This window comes from Hippichthys cyanospilos, chromosome 8, assembly GCF_059441005.1.
Source record: "Hippichthys cyanospilos isolate Australia breed blue-spotted pipefish chromosome 8, RoL_Hcya_1.0, whole genome shotgun sequence".
Lineage (NCBI taxonomy): Eukaryota > Metazoa > Chordata > Actinopteri > Syngnathiformes > Syngnathidae > Hippichthys > Hippichthys cyanospilos.
In genome coordinates, this window is record NC_142376.1 from 1193109 (window position 1) to 1213527 (window position 20419).

The window sequence follows — 20419 nt, forward strand, 5'->3', positions numbered from 1 at the left end:
GGAAGTGGTCACGTTTTGCTGAAATGGGCCATGATTAATATTTTGATGTCCAAAACCTTCAAATTGATGTCTTTTTTTAAATTTAAAAACAGTTTCTGGATTTTTTTTATAAAATCACGCTTTAACAAAAACATACATATATTCATAACTGAAATGCAGAGTTAAAAATTGAATAATTTACCTCGCCATTTGGTTATTTTCTTTTTTTCGTCCCCCAAAAATGAAAACCGGCGGTGGGCGCACCGGATTGTAAGGAGCACGGTCGGCTTTTGAGAAAATGTAGGTGCGCCTTATAGTGCGGAAAATACGGTAATTGGGTATTGGATAATATATGTATAAATATATAGATATATATAAAATTTGCAAAGAGAAGCCACGGTTTTGCGGCAAACGGGCTGGACGGTAGCGCGACGCTCCTTTTGATTACAGGAAGGTCTCGCTTTAGCGCTCGGTCGGTAGCGCGGCGGATCGCCTTACCCGTCGGGGACGGGAGGGCGTCTGACTGACCGCGGCTTCTTTTTCATTTACCTTCACTTGATTCGTTTGGGAGGGATGTGAAAATACTCTCAAAAGTATCGGAACAACCAGGGTCGCTTGAAAATCCACAAAAAAACAAAAACATGTTTTAAGTTAGTTTTGTTCCTTTTCTCGTACGAAAAAAAAGAAAATACAATTTATTATAAATGATTTTTTTTTGTCTGATTTGACACGGGTGCCAAACTCAAGGCCCGGGGGCCAGATCCGGCCCGGCACCTTATTGTATGTGGCCCGTGAAATTCTAAACGTCTTCCTCTTCTAGTCCAGCGGTGTCAAACCTACGGGCCGAGGGCCGGTTCTGGCCCGCAAACAAATTGAATCCGGCTGGGTTAGGGTTAAGGTTAGTGTTTTTTTTCTTTATGATCAAAAGTAAAGTGAATATTTGAATCGCGATGTTGTGCTTGTAATATTTTGGAGAGTGTTTAGTATTTGACCTCCATGCGGTTCGGAGTTTTGACAGCCCTGTTCCAGTCCAACACGGAGTCCCACCGCGCGCGGCGGAGCGGACGTCTGCGGTCCGGTTTCCTCTTGCGGCCGACCGAGCCGGTCGGACCCGTCCGCGACGCTCTTCGTGCGGCTCCACCTTTCCCGGCTTTGAAAGCTTGCGGTCCCGGTCCAGGTATGCCCCGCCCCCCTCCCCACTTCTCCGGGCCGAAATCCAGCAACCGCCTCTCACTCGACACCCTTTTTTTTTTTGACCGCACGTGGGAGAAGGAGCGTTTTGTGTTTCTCTTGGCCGCCGCTTTTCCTTCTGCCCCGTCTGTCTGCGCCGCACGTCGACCCAAAACGGCGAGCCGCTTTTTCCGAGACCAAGCGCTAGTTCTGGCCCGGGCGCGTTACGCCTGGACGTTTCACTTTGAAGCGAAAAAAAAAAATGGTCGCTTGAAGCAGGGGTGTCAAACGTACAGCTTGCGGGCCGGTTCCGGCCTTCAAATCCGGCCCGTGATTTCCTAAGTATGAAAATCTTTGATTTCACTGTCTTTGTGGGGACCTCTTGGACCTGCGGAGACCATTTTGGTGGACCACGCAAGTTCAGACCTTTTTTTAAGGGTCAAGACTTGCTTTCACAGCGCGTATCAAACATATGGCCCAATGAAAAACTATGTAATGTTCATGTTTTTTGATTACTAGTCATGTAGTTGTCCTATTTTGGACAGTATAAAAAGATACATTTGAAGTTGTTATCAAGTTTTTTAAATACAAAGGATTTTATTGGTCCGGTCCACTTGGGAATGGATTTTTCCTCCACAAGCGTAAAGGAGTTTGACAGGCCTGCTTGAAGCAAATTGACTAGACGTGCGGCGTTGGGAAAGGTGAGAGGCAGGTAAAATGCGAGCGCTGACGCCATTAGCATCGACGGCCGCCTTAAAAGCTCTCCGCCTGAGCCGAGTGGGCCTTCTTGCGACGGCGCGCCAATTATACCTGAAATGGTTCGGCGAGGAAAAATGTGCTGAGCCGCGCGAGGGATAAGATTTCAGGGTTATCTTGCGAATTCGCCAAAAGTGCTGCGAAATGTCCAAAGTGCCTCCAAGATGCTTTTTATTTTCCGCTGACTGCTGGAAACGCCGCCGTTCCGCTTGCGTTGATCTGGAGGGAAAAGATGCACTTTGCGCGTGTGACTCGCTTGCGCGGCTCAAAATATTCGCATCGCTCTTTGCTGTGTACATTTTGCACTTTGCGCCGATCCAAATCTTGGGACGTACGGTGCATTCAAATGCTGTAGAATGTTTTCAAGTCATAAAGAATACAAATGCAATGACGCAAAACACTTTAAGCCTATTTTGTCCTTTCATCTTTGCATCAGAGGCAGTTCACAGCAAAGCATTGCAAGAAGACACTAGGGAGCTGAAATTTCACCCAAACGCTGGCAACATGTCAATGACTTGAAGTGTGAAAACAAGTTTCAGCTCCTTTGAGTGTTTTGTGCATTATTTTGTGCAATCACTTTGACATTTTGACTCCAATGAATTGACTCTTATTTGGAAAAGGAATCCGGACTGTTCCTGTCACACTGAAAATCGTGTCAAAATCTCAGCTACCCCCTTGGTGCCTTGTCGTACCCCCCGTTTGAGAATCACTGACTTATGTCAGCGCTACAATGACTTTTATTGATGGAAAGCAACACTGTACCACACACACACACACACACACAGTATACTTGATGTGTGTGGAGTGTAAAGGTAGAGGCCTTACTGCTGTGAACATGTGCTCTCACATGAAAGCATTAAAAAGTGAGAAGGTGGGCCCCCCCCATCCCTCTCCACCCGTCGGCCATCTTTACAACACCCCCATAAATGCTTCTACTTCTACCTGCTGCGGGAGGATGAGACTTTTTTTTTTCTTTTCTCAAAGCGGACAAACGTGCATATGTTGACCAGGAAGGAAATAGGCAGTAAATTTGCAGAAACTTCACTGGTCTGTTTCTCTTCAGCGTTTGCGGGCCTTCAAGCAGTTATTTGCTCAAAATTCTGCTCCGTTCCTGTCGCGACGCGCAAGATGGCATCTCCGTCGTTTTTCTTTTTTTTTTCCAAACACAAGGTCGGCTCAGGCACAAAAAGCGCGTTGGTGCTCCAGAATGTTCCGTTTTTTTGTACAGCGTGTATAAAAGCTATGTCCTATCTGCAGGGTGTGGGTGTGCGTGCGCAGGCTCTTTGTTTTTGCCACAAAGTAAGGACCAAATCCCGGGTTTGACCGTCTTTTGGGGACATCTTGGACTTGCAAGGGACTTTTTTAGTTCCGACCTTTTTTTAGGGTCAGGACTTACTTTTAGAGCAAGGGTGTCAAACATAGGCTTTAATCCGCCCCTCAAGATCAATCTGTAAAGGAAGTCTCCACTATGATGGATAAACCTCCTTTGTGTGTGCGTGTGTGTGTGTTCATTAGGCCGAACTTGAGGAGAGTTCGTTTACTCGCTGCAATTTTCGTTTTTTGTGAGGCTGAACGGCGGAACGAACATCCTGACTTTATTGGCCATTAGAGAACTTTAGAACTACGTGTGTGCGCGCTTGTGTGTGTGTGTGTGTGCGTGCGTGCGCGTGCGTGTCGAAGGCAATTTTGGTCTTTAAGTATCTGATATCGCTTCCTCTGTTTGGCAATTGATACGCGAGCGCGCCACTCTTCGCTTTGCACGCACGAGTGATGGCATGGGCTCCCTCCGTCGACATCATGCAATCTCTTCAATCATTCATTTCCTTTCATATTGACCGTTTGCTAGATCACGCGCTGAAAAATGCTTCATGTTCTTCGAACTTTTTCATTGACAGATGTTCAAATGTATTTGAGGAGTGATGAAAGTATTTTTTTGGCACGAGTGCGCCCCAACCCCGCGGAACTCCCAGCCGAGCCCTTTCCCCTCCAGGCAGACGCGGCCTGATTGGCGGCCGGTCCCGCAAAGTCGATCGGCGGCCGTCTTTGATGGCAATCGTCAAAGGTCGGCGCGAGCGAAGTCCGAGCGCTCGCTGATCAATGGGCGAAAGGCTCCGTGGCGAAATGGAACCGGGCCTCCGTTGACCTAACCTGATTGGTCGCAGGCACGGCGGAAAACGTTTGAGGGCACCAGCTAACAACGGAAACTTAAGTTTCAATCTTCTCAAATTACCGAGGCACAAAATAGAGCGCGGACCTCCTAAATGCGTGTTTATGTTTGACATTTGGAACGATTGGAAGGTACTTCCGACGGCTGCTTTTGGGGGACGCTGTCAGCGAGCAATTCAATTCATTTGGAGGTTTCATTCTTTTGAGTCTTTATTTGGCACTGTACGGCCATAACGTAAAAACATGTCCGCTTTGTTGCCCCCCCCCCCCCCCCCCCCGACCCCGCCCTCGGGGGAAGATGAACTCTGAACAGCTGCATGTTTTTGAGTTACGGCGGCCTGCTGGCCACTTGGCTTTTATCGATAATATTACAGGGGCTGATGTAAATACGACTCTGACCGCCAAAGCCCCCCCCCCGCCCCGCCCCCTCCCTTCAACCTGCAACGCCACTCTGCGCATTTGTGCGTACGTAGGTATGCGTCATATTAACTTCCTGACCTCGAGGCACCCTGCAGGAAACCACGCGAGGATGAAATGCCACGTGATAAACGACCCCAAACTTTCAGGAGATTTTTTTTTCCTACTTCCCCGCATATATAGATGTATATTTTTTCGAAGGCTCGACGGCGACTTCCCGCCGAGCAGTAAATAATTTCATCCCTTCCTCCGACCGGCCGCGTCCCCATGTGGTCGGCTACCGCGTTTTTACGGCCGCGCCCCGAAATTTACGACGGTTTCATTTTCATCTCCTTCTCGTCCGCTCGCGGGCCTCTTCATCATGGAGACAAAAGAAAGGTGTAAATAAAGAGAGGAGGTCTGGCGGGAAACAGCTGCAGCTGCACGCCGAGCCCTGATTAGCTTTGACCCGACCCCGAGGTGTAAATTCTCCATTAATGGCCCGTCAATTAGCTCGCCCGCGCCTCGCCCCGCATCAAAGCGCGTCGGCGGCCGAGCGCCCGTCGTCGCGGCGGCCGTTTTCCGAGCCGTGATGAATATCCCGGCCCCTCTTATGAAATTATTTCCTCGTTAGGACGCCGGCCCGCCAGGAGGCGCGGCAACCGGATTAGCCATCTGCCGGCCTGGCGGGCGCGCGCCGCTGATAGCATCAAAAAGAATTAGCGCGCCGCCAAAAAGGCTTGAGTTTCCAACCGCGTATTCATTTGGAGGAGGCTGAAAGATGTGATGGAATTATACGGAGGCCTCGCGCAAAACTTGCTCGCGGCTCCAACTTTCGCTACCATGCAGTCGGGAAAATCGGATGACGTTTTCCGTATCATAAGGCGCAAATAAAAGCCTTGGATATCCTCAAAAATCCGTAAAAATCGTTTTGGCAAGCGCAGCAATAAAACAATCACGGAACCTCACATATTACTGTGTGTACGCTGGGAGCGGTGAACCAGTCGGAGAAGATTGCGAATGTTCCTCTTTTATTGCACGCATTGCTCATCTGCTAAAAACTCGGAAAAATCCGGATTCAACTTAAGAAACTAAAGCCGTGCCACGTTTTGCAAAGAAGTCAGAGCGATAGGTTGCTGCGTATTCCAATTGATTCCACGTTGCAGTTTCGGGAAGCGAGGCAAGCCGTCCGGACGGACGGGCGAGACGTGTGCGGGTGGCCTTGCGCGACCACGGAGCGCGGCTATTATTGCAATTTGGAAGCAAATAGACAGTAATCCCTTCTCTTTGCTCGGGAGGAAAGATCGTCTTACTCCCGCCCAAAGCCCCCCCCGCCCGCCCCCTCCTTTGCACGGCAGCTTTCACTAGCGGTGACCTCCGCAACTGATCCGCAAAGTCTGGATGGCCCCGAGCCGGCTACGTCGCTCATTATGGGGCTCCGGCTCTGGATGTTCACGGTGGTCTCCCTCGGCCGGGCTGGAACGCGGGTCCGAAACACGGAACGCCGAACGTCATTCCGCAAAATGATAACAGTGACGAATACGCCGGCTTGCGGCGCACGCCGCGCGAGGCCGCCGAATGAGCGCGGATTTCTCCAGGCGCTACGTATTTTACTTGACGGAACCGCAACAAAACACGGTACGGAAAAGTGCATTCGCCGAACGTCGGATCTTCAAGATCCTTACCCTAAACGTCTTGCGTTTCTGCTCGCCGTTTTCCATCTGTATTGCGAAAGGCCACATCCTGCTTCATTCGCTAGCCAGCATCCTGGAAAAATCCAAGGGAGACACTTCCGTTGGCAACCATTCCGATCCTAGCGTACGTCATCGATTGGTACGGCTTAGCAGAGATTGTCGACGGTTCCAAAATAGTGGACGCTCGCTGCAGTTGGACAATAATAGAATGAGTGATATGTTATCGCTAGCGCTTGCAGAGTTGACTCGTAATTCCCCAAATGCAGGATTCAAGAGCAGCTCGAGTTCTTTCGGCCATAAATACCGGTTGCGCACCATCCGCCAAGTTTATGATTTTGTGTGTTCAAGCCAAAAGAATAAACGAGTCAAACGGAATACCTTTCCGTCTTCTCTAGCTGGCGCAACTTCATTGAATGAGCTGGAGACAGCGTAACCGTTCGGTTTTAGTAACATTCCTCTGTGTGAACAAGGACGAACTCGGACGTTGTTTGAGTCTGCTCGCTTCTTTTATTGAAAAGAATGCCGTGACGAGCTCAGCAATACAAGTCTTATATTTGGGGAAATATGGTAATTAGCCTTAAACATGGCTTACCGAGGCTCTGACTTATCAAGAACTATATAAACTAAACTAAATATATATATATATATATATATATATATATATATATTTTTTTTTTTTTTTTTTTTTAATGAGATTGCGCGGAAAAACAATCATGAGCTGTAACATTAAGGTTGATGCTTATCATACCGTCAGAATGTAATATCGCCAGCACCTTGTTGACACTGTGATGAAGCGCTTCCAAAGCAAACATCTGCCACTTTATCCCAGAATGGCCCCGGATGTTGATGCACCCCACAAGCGCCGTCAGAGCCGGCGCTGACACTATGGGACAACTATTTATGGCCATATGGCCGCTGACACCGGGTCACGCTTGCGTCTCGAGTAAAAGCGCCAGCAGGCTGTAAAAGGCCCTCCGCGCAAATTCTAGCATTAGCATGTCGCTAATTACTGCGGCTCCATTTTTAATGAATCCCTTCCCGATGTACCCGGGTTAGGGGAGATCTTCTGTGGCCCTCAAAAGAACGTGTTTGTGCACCCCTGCTCTAATATATATGTATATGTGAATATCATGATGAATTGATTGTGTGGAATGAAATTTGAACAGCATAACTGCCTATCAGTACCTTTAAAATATTCACTCTCTTTTAACATCTTCAAGAAAAAAAAAAATATGCACCTCCTTTCCAACACACCCTTGGAATAAAAAAAACCCAGCTCATAACATGTTGAATCCATCATGTCATAGAATCACAATCAAAGCAAGTGACAAATGTCAACTCAAACAAATCAACATTTTACACTAGGGACCTGAAATTTCACCCAGATGGTTAGCATACCTCAAAGTTGAACTTTGCAGGACCGCAGAACGGTGCCATTCCTTGGCTAAAATACTGCCAGAATCACGAGGAAGAAAATGACCCCAAAATGGTGCCAATACTGCACAGGTTCAAAACACGGTCACCCTTATAAGCATTATACCGCATCGTCACACTTTTGCAATACATGCAAAAAGTCACCGGAGACACTTTGGTGACCCCGCAAAACATTTTCATTACGTACAAGCCACCCCCAAAAATGTCAATAAATATAGGTTCCTCCCGTCGGCGTGGCGGCGTGCGGCGAGCCGTCTTTATCGGGCCGGGCCCGCCTCGTCTTCGCCCGGACGACATAACCGGCAGTGGAAAGCACACGTGAAATCGGCGCGAACTTTCCAAAACAAGCTCCCTCGCTCGCCCGGCGCGTACGACGACACGCCGGCTTTTTCCGGCCCTTCAAAGGCGGCTCCCCCTAACTGCTCCCGCATGTTCCCGTCTCCCTTTTCCCAGTCGCCGGATCAGGAGGGATCGGTCGCCGGGATCCGCTTACCCAAGCGGGTCCTTTATCTGATTCTGCGGGGATCTCCCTAGCCGCTCGCCCTGACCCAAAAGCCAAATCCCTTGTCTTCTGGCTGATTTTCTCTGGGAAGAAGAAAGTGTTTTGCGCGCCGCGACGAAAAATCTGCTCATTTTTCAACCAAAATCGGGACGAGTACAGTACCGGTGTTGTTCCCATACCTTGTTTATTATCTTATTTTACGGGGACGGGTGGCGCTTTCATCGAGGAAGGACAGACCGCGTAGCCAAGGCGAAGCCCGGACTGGTCTGAGCGTCTCAAAGCGCTTTGGCGCGCTCGCCCCTCTTCCTCCGAGCTAACGGGATAGATGGAAACAAACAATTACCGGCCCCGTTGCGGTGGAGCCCTGGCTTTAATAACGCCCCTTTTCGGAGAACGTTCCCCGCCGGCCCCTCGCGGCGCCGGGCTCAGGTGGAACGCGCGATGCCTCGGCGACATCTTGCAGCAATCAAGCCAATTAGCCAAAGGTCGCGGCGGCGGGAGGTTGTGAAAACAGGCGGCCGGCCTATTAGGGGAAAGGCGAGCCGCCTTCATCAGCGGGGCCAATAATTCCGCCCCGAGAGTTTTGATCAGGCTTGCTTCTCTGAGGAGAGATGTTTACAAACAATGTCGGGGGCCCCGGCGCGGAACCCTGGGGTGCCATCTTCATTTCAAACGCTTTTTTTGTTATCTCTGTGCGAGAGGGAAAAAAACGTTCTCACTTTTTTCCTTAGAAATCTCAGAATTGTCACTTTTAAGACTAAGCTTAAGAGTAAGTTTGCTTGCGAATTCTGCACTTCCAAGCGAGACTTTGGAGTTTACATCCGGGGCTCTAATTTTCAAGTCGGCAATTTCGGATTTCTGTCCTCGAAGTCAGAAATTTGCCTTATGTGAGAGTTCTCATTTTTAACTCCCGTTTTGGAACTCGGACTTAGAAGTGAAGATTCCATCTTTATTTTCAACGCCATCAGTCAGAATTGTGACTGTAAAATGACAATCCTGAGAATGCAATCGCAATTCTGACTTTGAAGTGACAATTGGGAGAATAAAGTGTTTAAAATTTCAATTCTGGAAATAAATTCGGATATGAGAATTAAGTTGATTGGAACATGAAGCAACTATACTTTGTCAGAATTCTCATGTAAGTTGCTTCATTTGCCAATTAATTTGCTCTTAATTTGAAAAGAAAAGCATACCGTTCCTGTCACGGCATTATTCATTCTGTTTTCTTACTTACCGTGTGTGTTAGAATCTGCATTTGAGTCATATTATGCTAAAGTTAAAGATTCAAAGCGTTTTTTTGCCATGCGCACAGTGTAAAAACAAGTTTCTTCGTACAGTGAAAATGTTACCTTGCTTTCTACATGAAAGTTGTAAAAAATAACAAAAATACAAATTATATGTATAATAATGTGTAAAACTTAACATCTATGTGTATACAGCATTTTGCAAAGGATACATTTAGTGCAGTAAGTTGCTTCATGTTCCATTTGATTTGGTCTTAACTTGAAAATAAAACTGCACTGTTCTCGTTTCAGTATTTATATTATATATATATATATATATATATATATATATATATATATATATATATATATATATATATATATATATATATATATATATATATATATATATATATATATGTATACATCTATGTGTATACAGCATTTTGCAAAGGATACATTTAGTGCAGTAAGTTGCTTCATGTTCCATTTGATTTGGTCTTAACTTGAGCTGCTTCATGTTCCATTTGATTTGGTCTTAACTTGAAAATAAAACTGCACTGTTCTCGTTTCAGTATTTATATATATATATATATATATATATATATATATATATATATATATATATATATATATATATATATATATATATATTTATTTATATATATATATATATAATATAAATACTGAAACGAGAACAGTGCAGTTTTATTTTCAAGTTAAGACCAAATCAAATGGAACATGAAGCAACTTACTGCACTAAATGTATCCTTTGCAAAATGCTGTATACACATAGATGTATACATATATATATATATATATATATATATATATATATATATATATATATATATATATATATATATATATATATATATATATATATATATATACACACACACACACACACACACACACCTGCAGGAACTTAGTTTCTTACAGTCTGTGTGCCGGCATTTGAGGATCACATGATGCTACATTTCAAGATTCAAGAAGAGTCAGGGACCTCTTTTAGAAAGGACATTTTCCAAGGAAAAACAAGCAAAACATAGGTTACCTTTTTTTCACCAACGATTCAATTTGACAACAAGTAGATTAAAGTTTAGAAAATAAATTCCCCCCAATCACGTTGCTGCCATTTAATTTCGTCAAAAACGGCATAATAAAATCAAATGCCTCGTTAGCAAGCTACTGTAGACATAAAAGGCATAAAATACATTTTTAAAAACATTTATTTAACTGGTCGACTCCTCTTTGAAAAGGCACGATACTTTCACAGTTAATATAAAATGAAATGAAATGAAGACAAATGAATAACCCAAATTTCACGGACCGCCTTGGAGAAAGCTCTGGTGTAAACAACACATAAAAAGCAGAGCGCAAATTTGAACCGTTTGAAGTTTGAAATGTTCATTCCGAAACAGTTCCCTCGAATCAAAGCGCTGATTTGAGCGGACGCACTTTTCAAAGTTTTTTGTGCGTCGCGGTGTTTGGCGAGCGTTAAGTAGACGCTCTTTGGCTCCTCCAGGTGTCCGTCAAAGTGAGGTGAGCCTCTTCCGAGAAAAAAAAAAGTGTTTTGGTCTTGGGTGGGCGTGGCGGCCGGCCTCTTTCCACCTTGTCCCCACCTCCTCCACGCGAGTCAGGTTGCTATTTTTTGGGGATCGACAGAGTCCTCGCGGCGAAGAATTCCGGACCGGGCCGTCGTCCGGAGCGGCCGCGACTACTTTTTGACTTTGTATTTTTTTTTTTTGCTTTTTTTTTTTGCTTTTTCTTTTTTGAACCGAGCCGGGCCGGGAGGAGTCGGGAGCGGTTCGCGGGTCGACGGACTCCTCGGGCGGGGCATGCGGGCCCCGGGGAGCGCTTTGGCCGAGCCATGTCCATGCTGCCCACGTTCGGCTTCACGCAGGAGCAGGTGGCGTGCGTGTGCGAGGTTCTGCAGCAGGGCGGCAACATCGAGCGGCTGGGCCGCTTCCTGTGGTCTCTGCCCGCCTGCGAGCACCTGCACAAGAACGAGAGCGTGCTGAAGGCCAAGGCGGTGGTGGCCTTCCACCGCGGAAACTTCCGCGAGCTCTACAAGATCCTGGAGAGCCAGCAGTTCTCGGCGCACAACCACGCCAAGCTGCAGCAGCTGTGGCTCAAGGCGCACTACATCGAGGCCGAGAAGCTGCGGGGGCGCCCGCTGGGCGCCGTGGGCAAGTACCGCGTGCGCCGCAAGTTCCCGCTGCCGCGCTCCATCTGGGACGGCGAGGAGACCAGCTACTGCTTCAAGGAGAAGAGCCGCAGCGTGCTGCGCGAGTGGTACGCGCACAACCCCTACCCGTCCCCGCGCGAGAAGCGCGAGCTGGCCGAGGCCACCGGACTCACCACCACGCAGGTCAGCAACTGGTTCAAGAACCGCCGGCAGCGGGACCGCGCCGCCGAGGCCAAGGACAGGTCAGAGAACCCCGAAGAGCTTCTTGCGCTTTCTATCCCTTCTCCTCTGGATTTACTTCCTTCTACGCTGCGCTTATGAATCCGGAGCCCAAACGAAACTAGTGGCGTCCACCGTTTTATTCTCACTTAAGTTTTTTTTTTCATTAACAAAATGAGTTGGCGCAATGCTTTACAATCAATTACATCCCAAAAGCTTTTTTTCCCCATCGAGAAAGTACTATTATTATTCGATTGTTGTGATAAATTACAATTTATTACACGCTGAAAACACGTGGCTAACGGCGTCAGGTAAGCATTTTTCTTAACAAAATAATATTTAATTTCTCCATTGTTTGTAGTGTGATACGTTACGATTACACCGTAAAAACCAGTTGCTGCCGCCGTTTAACTGCGCTTTATTTCCCATAAAAATATCATTTAGTTTCTCAATTGTTTGTTGTGTCATACGTTACATACAGTGTAAAAACTGATGGATAGCGTCTTAGGTAACTGCGTTTTTTCTTGCCAGAAAAATAAGATTCTAAATTAGCTTCTTCATTGATTGTATAGTGTGATACTTTACAATGAATTACACTGTAAAAACTGGTGGCTAACAGCGTTAGGCAACTGCGTTTTTTCTTATCAACAAAATGATTATTTAGTTTCTCGATTGAATGTAGTTTATGTGACATTTAATTACACACTAACGGCGTCAGGTAACTTCGTTGTTTTCCCATCAAGAGAGTAAAATTACCATTTAGTTCCCCAACTGGTCGTACGTTTGAATATAGTTATAATTACATTCTAAAAACGGGTGGCTAGCGGCGTTATAGCTGTGTTTTTCTCCCCGCCAAGAAAGTAAAATTATTCAGTTCCTCAATCCAATCTAGCGTGATACGTTGCAATTAATCGCACTCTAAAAACAGGTGGCTAACAGTGTGGCATAACTGCGTTTTTTCCCCATCAAAAAAGTTAAATTATAAATTAATTCCTCAATTGTCTTACACTTAAAACGGTTTGATTTTAGCTCAATTTGGGGTAAAATTTGGGTCAATTTGCTCCATATTTATGGGTTGTTTTCTTTAAAAAAAAAAAGCCGCCTTTTGAGCTTGTGATTATATCTCGTCCTAAAGAACCAATTTGTTTTGTGCAAAACAGCTCATTATGAGCGTTAGGTAACTTCGTTGTACTTTTTTTCCCATCAAGAAAGTAATATCATTTAGTTTCTTAACTGAATTAATTGCGTTCAAAACGGTTAGGTTAAAAACAGCTCAGTTAGGGGTGAAAAAAGGTCCAATGTTTGGGTCGATTTCTTCCGCATTTACGGCTTCATTTTTGAGGTTGTAGTTATGCAAAACGACCCAAAACGTTGGATGAAATTGACACAAATATTGGATGCACCCCTTTTTTTAAATCCCATAATTGGGCTAACTTTTATCCATATGTTTTTAGGACCGGTCATTTGAGACCCTCCTTCTGACACTTGAAATATGGAAGAAATGAGTAGCTACAAGATTGAACGTCTGGACTCTAACGCGGAAAAACTATTTGGGACTGAATTAGGTCACGCACTTTTTGATATTAAGCGTTTTTTTTTTTTTAAATTAATAGTCGTTTTCTACTGCCTGATAATGAGTTTTTTTTATATAGAATAATTAAATTACTTTGAGTAAACTGTAAAACAATTGGGTCAAAATTATCGTTTAAAAAAAAAGACAGAATATATGTATCAATTTGACCCAACGTTTTGGGTTATTTTGTACAAGAGAACATGAAGAATGGGCTTTGATGAAATTGACCTAAACATTTGGTTCGTCCTTTTTTGGCCCACAATTGGGTTAGGCTTAACTCACGTGTTTTTAGAGAGTAGTTTTTAGACCCTCTTTTGACACTTAAATTATTTGAGGGAGGGTTTTTTTTATACAAAATATGACTGACTTTGTTGTTTTGTTGATTGAGTAACTTACACTCTAAAAACATGTTGTTACCTGAAATGTCCTTCTTTGACTATTTTTAAGGACTATTTTGGAGATTGAATGAGTTAATTTTCAAGGAGGCAACACACATTATATTATTTTGATATAATGCAATGTTTTTAAAGTCAAAAAAAACTTTTTATAGAGCAAGTCAATTACCAACGAAAAAGTAACTGCACTTTAAAAACGGTCGGATTAAAAAATACTCCATTTCGAAGGGTATAAGTATATAATTGTATCAAAAATAACGACCGAGTCAATATTTTTGTAATTTTTTCCCAATTGTTTTTTTTTTAAATGTTTTCCTGTAGAAAACTACCCCCTTTTGGTTTGTTGTTTTGTGCAAAGCAACCCAGGAAGTTCTCAACACTGCCCTCTAAAAACAGTTGGGTTCAAAATTGTGTGTTTCTGTTTTCAGTGGGCAAGCACAAACTTCTTCCAATTCATCAACAACAGCAAAAAAATCTTGTTGACGAGTTAATCAAATCCAAGTTTGAGGCTCTGACCTAACTTATAAGCATCGATTCCACTCCCAATCGGTATTCTTTAGCAGTTGTACTTATAATTTACTTGTAATACTTGACGGTACATTTTTGAATTGACTTTCGTTCAGAAAACTTCAGTACAAATGAAGATATGTCCAAGCGTTTGACATATTTGCACAAAAGACATATTTGCATTCGTCTCAAAACTCATTCCATCCCAAAGACAGTTACGTGACCTTATTTGACCCCTGCTATAAAAAGCACATTTTACCGCCCATGTTGGGTCCCGATCCAAACGTTTAGGACCGCTCCCGTCCAGAGCAAAAGCAAATTAATTCCATTGAATTGACATTGACGTCGCTTCATTTACACCGGCTGTGTGAAACATACGGCCTGCGGGCCAGTTTTGGCCCTCAAACGGATTTAGTCCGGCCCACGAGAGGATTTTGTTAAGTATAAAAGTGAGCAGATTTGTTTTCGCTCAATGGTAGTGTCAGTGTTTGATGATTAATAGCGATGTGTGTTCTGTACTATTTTGGACAGTATCAAAAAGGAATAATGAATCTCAAGTTGTTTTCCTAATGTAATAAATAAATAAATTACATTGAGAAAACTCAAAAACAGTTGGGTAGAAAAAAATAACCAAACTATCGTTTAAAAAAAACGACAGAATATTTGAATGAATAGATTTAAAGTGTGACACCCCTAATATATATATGTGTTATGTGGTTTATATTTTTACAAAAATTATCTATAAATCGAATAAGATCTTATATAATAAGTTGTTGATGTGCAAATTACACACACACACACACACACACACACACACACACACATATATATATATATATATATATATATATATATATATATATATATATATATATATATATATATATATATATATATATATATATATATATATAAACGTGTGCGTAATATTGTATACATATGTATATTTGTACAGTAAGGGTTAACACCCCTGATTTACACCAAGCCATTGCTTTAAAAAAAAAATGCTGACCACACTTTAAGAGACACCAAGTTACGCAATGACCACGTCGCAAATTCTCTTTCCAAAAATGTAAACTCGGAGCCCAAAACAGATCCCAGATTAATTTTATTGGCAAAAATAAAGCTCTGGTTTTGACTCTTCGTCAAAGGCTGACTTTTCAATTTTATGGATTTTCTCCCTTCATATGTTGTTAATATCGCAACGAGTCAATGAAAACAATATCACAAAACAAGTCGACCTATATGTATAATTGCCAGGAAGCTCTCCATTTTCTTGCAATATTTTTGCCTTTCTGACCACACACAAGAAAACGCCTCCCTGCTTGTGTGTGTAAGGAGAGACATGTCGCTGTCAGGTGTTTTGTGCATGCTTGGCGGGTGTCTTCTTTCAGCCTCGGGCCACTTATTCGAGGCTGAAAGCTGCAAATAAATCACGTCTTGCCAAAAGCCGGGCGCACGACAACTTTGTTGGCCTCCGATCTGCACCTTGCGCAATTTCCACTTGTTGACGTCATTCCGCAATGGGACAGATTTTAAACTGCTCCCCCCAAAAAATAAAACAACTGAATTGGCCACTTGCAAAGCTCTCCATACAAAATACATTTTTTTTTTTTACTAACAGTTGGATTGTTATAATAATTTAGTAATAATAATTTAACATAATGTAAGCCATTTCAAGAGTTTAATTTTCTTTCAAGAACGTGCATCGTCAATATCTTTATAACTGAACGTATTCACATGTGCACAAGATGAAAATATGCTCAACTAACTTTTATTTATTTTTTTTACACTTTACCACATTTCAATTAAATGAAGTACTCCCTTCATTTCACTATAGTGAGGTTTTATACAAATTTTGACATCGATATCTTACAAATTCTGCGGCTGTAGGCACGCATGGAAAAAGTGCACTTTTACATTTCTTAAAACGACAAATAAAACTGAGCAAAAAAACATACTACAGAACGTTTAATAAATCATTTGAAAAATTCATATCGCAGTAAAACCGATATTCGCCACTCATTTATATATATATATATTAATATATACAAAAAAAAAGAAAAAAACATGTTCAATACCCGATATTCAACACCCATTTAATATAGACGTAAATTACATCGTTGCAATACGTGTGATAAACATCGTAACATCGATGTTATTGCGACATTAAACTTTATTTTTCTTTTAAAAATGACATGTACACTATGTCACCTGGCAGAATATGCGGACTCAATGAATCCTCAGATCAGTAGCTTATTGTAAAAACTTACATTGTTCTCCGACACGCCTTTAAGTTAGATCAAAGCACAGCATTTCATATCTATTGCATTTTTTGCGATATGCCTATTGTTCGGCTCGTTTATCGTGAATGACGCTATTTTTTCGATATATATATTTTTTGCAGACCTGTATGCTGTCATTTAGTTTATTTGAATCTTCTATTGGAAGCATGGTATAGCTATGGCGTATTATTGTTGTTGTTTTTTAATTTCTTTTATACACCCCTCCAAATTGTGCAAAGTACATATGTAGCTTTGTGTGTTTGCAGGGAGAACAATGAAAACAACAACGGCGGCGGCGGCGGCGGCAGCAGCAGCGGCAACAACGGCGGCGGAGCCAACGCGCTGACGCCGTCGCTGAACGGAACTAAAACTCTTTTGGCCAGTTCGGACGAGGACAAAACGCCCGCGGGCACGCCGGACCACCAGCACCAGGCCTCCCCCGGCCCGGCGCTGCTGCTGGCCTCGGCCCAGGCCCAGGCCCAGGCCCAGGCCCAGGCCCAGGCCCCCTTGCACGGCCTGCCGCCGCCGCCCGGTCCCGGCGCCGTCCCGGTGCAGCCCGGAAGCGGAAGCGGAACCGACTCGGTCCACCACCATCTGCACCCTCACCACCATCACCATCACCCTCATCACCATCATCATCCTCATCTTGGGATGCACCACGACAGCATTCTCAACCCCATGTCGTCCAACTTGGTGGACCTGGGCTCATAGAAGACCCCCCCCCCCCCCCCACCACCACCCCCTCTTTTTAATATAGAAAAATGTGCCAGTCAGTGCGGATTTTTTTTAGGGTGAGGGGTTGAAAGAAAGCACTTAAAACGGAGAACCGTTCTCTTTGATTGGCAGCAAATGTGGGCGGGTCCATTACAGTGGGGGTTAAAAAAAAAGTATTTTAACAAAATGTAACGCGCCAGATTGTTGAAAACAATTTTAGTGACAAACGTCTTAATTATTGCTCATTGTTTTCTAGGTGGATTAGATTTGCTTTTCTTTGTTTACAGGGTTTTCCAAGAGAGCCCGTCTTGCTTTTTTATGCGGGGAGTGAAATATCTTTGAATACTCTCTTCGATATTATGATTATTATCATTTGCAGGTAAAAAAAACAAGACTATTGCATGTGAAGTTGACATGATGAAGCCTTATAGTTTCTTATACCATTTACAATAAAAACAAATGTGGATTCATCTGGGAGCATTTCCTTCATTCTACGCTACCTCCCCAATAATCTCAGCAAAACTAAATCTACGGACAAGTATTGCGTTTTGTTTATGTTTTTACTATATGTCATTCTTTTTGTATCTTATCTCAAGATAGTCAAATATAAAATTGAACTCCATGTAAATCCCAGAGCATATAAAGTTTTAATTCCATGACCATGCACCCAAACTGAACCCCTTTAAAAAATACGTGTCTATATATATATATATATATATATATATATATATATATATATATATATATATATATATATATATATATATATATATATATATATATATATATATATATATATATATATATATATATATATATATATATATCCATTTCATTCTCAGACAATCCTATTCGAATGTGAAAAAACAGCAGGCTTTGTTTCTAATGTGTTTTCTGACGTTGTGAAAGTATAGCGCATATATTTTGATGCAAATGAATTAAACGCAAACTGGGCGAAGGAAGTGCAACTTTCTGACTAATATTCTATTTTTCATTTTTAATTATTATTATTATTATTATTTTGACGAAAACAAATGTATTCAGTAGTTGTGTTTTCGCTGTTTCTATAACCGGAAATGTCCAAATGAACAAATGCATGTTTTGGTTATCACGATCATGACGTCACGACGGCCCTTTTCCTCTGCAGCCTCGTGTAAATGTTGTTGTTTTTTGCAGGGAGAAAACTAGATAATATATTTTATCTATCTATCTGTCTATCTATCTATCTATCTATCTATCTATCTATCTATCTATCTATCTATCTGTCTGTCTGTCTGTCTGTCTGTCTGTCTATCTATCTAAGTGTATATCTTTTTTTATATGTTTTGCAGTAGTTGTAGTGCCGTTTGAGTGGACTTAATTGTTTGTTTTGGCGTGAAGAAGTGTGTCTAGAGGGAACATTTGAGTGTCCCCCCGGGGAAACTGGTCACTCGCCTCCCCATCACAGGGGTCAGCGGTCAAACGTTTATAGCCTCCAAAATGAGGCAAGGACTTCACACTCTTGACAGCTGATTAACGGCTGTGCTATTTTGCCATGACCCGAAGACAATGCTTAAAAGACAACATTTCAAGTTTAACTTTGAATTTAAATGCGTTTTAGACGGCAAGAATCATTGCACATTAAAAAAAAAAAGTTAATAGATTAGCGGTAGTTAATGTAATGTAATGATACATTGTGTATGTGTGTGTGAGAATTCTAACTTTAAAGAGACAGTTGTGAGAATGAGGCTTTAAAATTCGAATTATGCGAATCAATTCTGACTTTTGAAAAGTGAAACTTCTGACCAAAAAACAGATTTTTTTTCAGCACCGTGGACATATAGTGCGTGCGTGCATGCAATTCAAAATCCATATTTTCTCAATGAATAATACATTTGGCCGACATACATTTCAGCCACATTTTATATGATGGATAAATGCTGTTTGGGTTTACTCTTGTGACTGGAGCAACTTAAAGAGTTAAATCTTTCCTGCTTCTGCCAGTGCACATTTTTGGAGTGTACAGTATCAGGTGCATGCTATAAAACGGCAGTGTGTGTGTTCGTGTGTGTGGTGTTGTGTTACAGTCAAAATGAAGAGCAAGATGGCGGCCGGTGCTGGAAAAAACAAAGGCAAAAAACAAGTCGAGGTGGTTTCCCAGGTGGTAGTCGCCACCATTTCAAAATCATTCAATCCCCTCTCATGACTTTTCCAGCGATCGTCACTTGATAGCTTGGATTAAACAAGTCCACCTTGACGATTAACGACATTTTTTTTTGTAAGTGTTTTTCTACCCATTGGTCTGGCTGGTGGCCTGATGGGCACGTTAAAGAGCGTTATTAAACCTGTCATTTGTAGTTAGCTAAGATTTTAAGCGAATAATCCTGTGCTGTAAAAGGTGCGCCACAGGGGTCTGTGCTAGATCCACTTTTGTCTCCCATTCATGTGAATGACTCATGCGAGGAGTTATTCCCTCAAAACTTGTTAATAATAATCCTAATTCCCTCAAAATGAAGGCCCAAAGTATAGGTGTGTCCTATAAACTGTAACTTAAAGGTTATATATATATTTTTTAATTATTCAACACCATTTGAGGAAGATTGATCCGGCATTCACATCAGGCAAGTTTTGACGCACAGATGCGCATTTTTCTTCGGCCGTATTCCTAATTCCAATAATTATCATAACGGGTGGATGTCAGTTAACCGTTAGCAGCCAATGCAGTTATTTTCAATAAAAGAAGCGAGCGGACTGAACCACCGTCCAAGTCCATCTTTGTTCACACAGAAATATTACTTCAACGGAGATCATCATGTGAAGATCATGAGGTCTTCAGCTGTTTCAACTAAGAGTGCACCGGTCAGAGAACACAGAAAGATATTCCATTTGGCTCGTTTATCAATTATGGTACTTTGACATATACACACAATCATAAACTTGGTGATATTTATGTCAAAATGAACTCGAGCTGCGCAGCGGTAGAAAGAAAAAAACGGTTCCAAAGATACTCTGGCGAGACGTTCAACCACTGCTCACAATGTGGGAAATCGAAAACACTTAGTAAAGATATACAGAGTATAGTTTTGAAGTGGGTTTTTGCTTGAGGTTAGTTAGGCAATTTCTTGTGATGGTTAGGGCGGCGGTATCAAAATTTCTCACGAATAAGGGTCACCTGTAAATATATTGAAAATAAGTTTGAAAAAATAAAGTAAAAGAACTTCCTTTTTGGTCCCCTG

At 42.7% G+C, this 20419-nt stretch overlaps 1 protein-coding gene across 1 annotated transcript; it reads left to right on the forward strand.

Annotated features, from left to right (window-relative positions):
- The first annotated feature begins 10574 nt into the window (after window positions 1-10574).
- Window positions 10575-17674, forward strand: six2a (SIX homeobox 2a). The gene is made up of 2 exons (XM_088421323.1): window positions 10575-11753; window positions 16757-17674. Exons 1-2 carry the CDS (start codon window positions 11194-11196, stop codon window positions 17199-17201), a joined length of 1005 nt encoding a protein of 334 aa, XP_088277449.1. The 5' UTR covers window positions 10575-11193; the 3' UTR covers window positions 17202-17674.
- Window positions 17675-20419: the final 2745 nt, after the last annotated feature.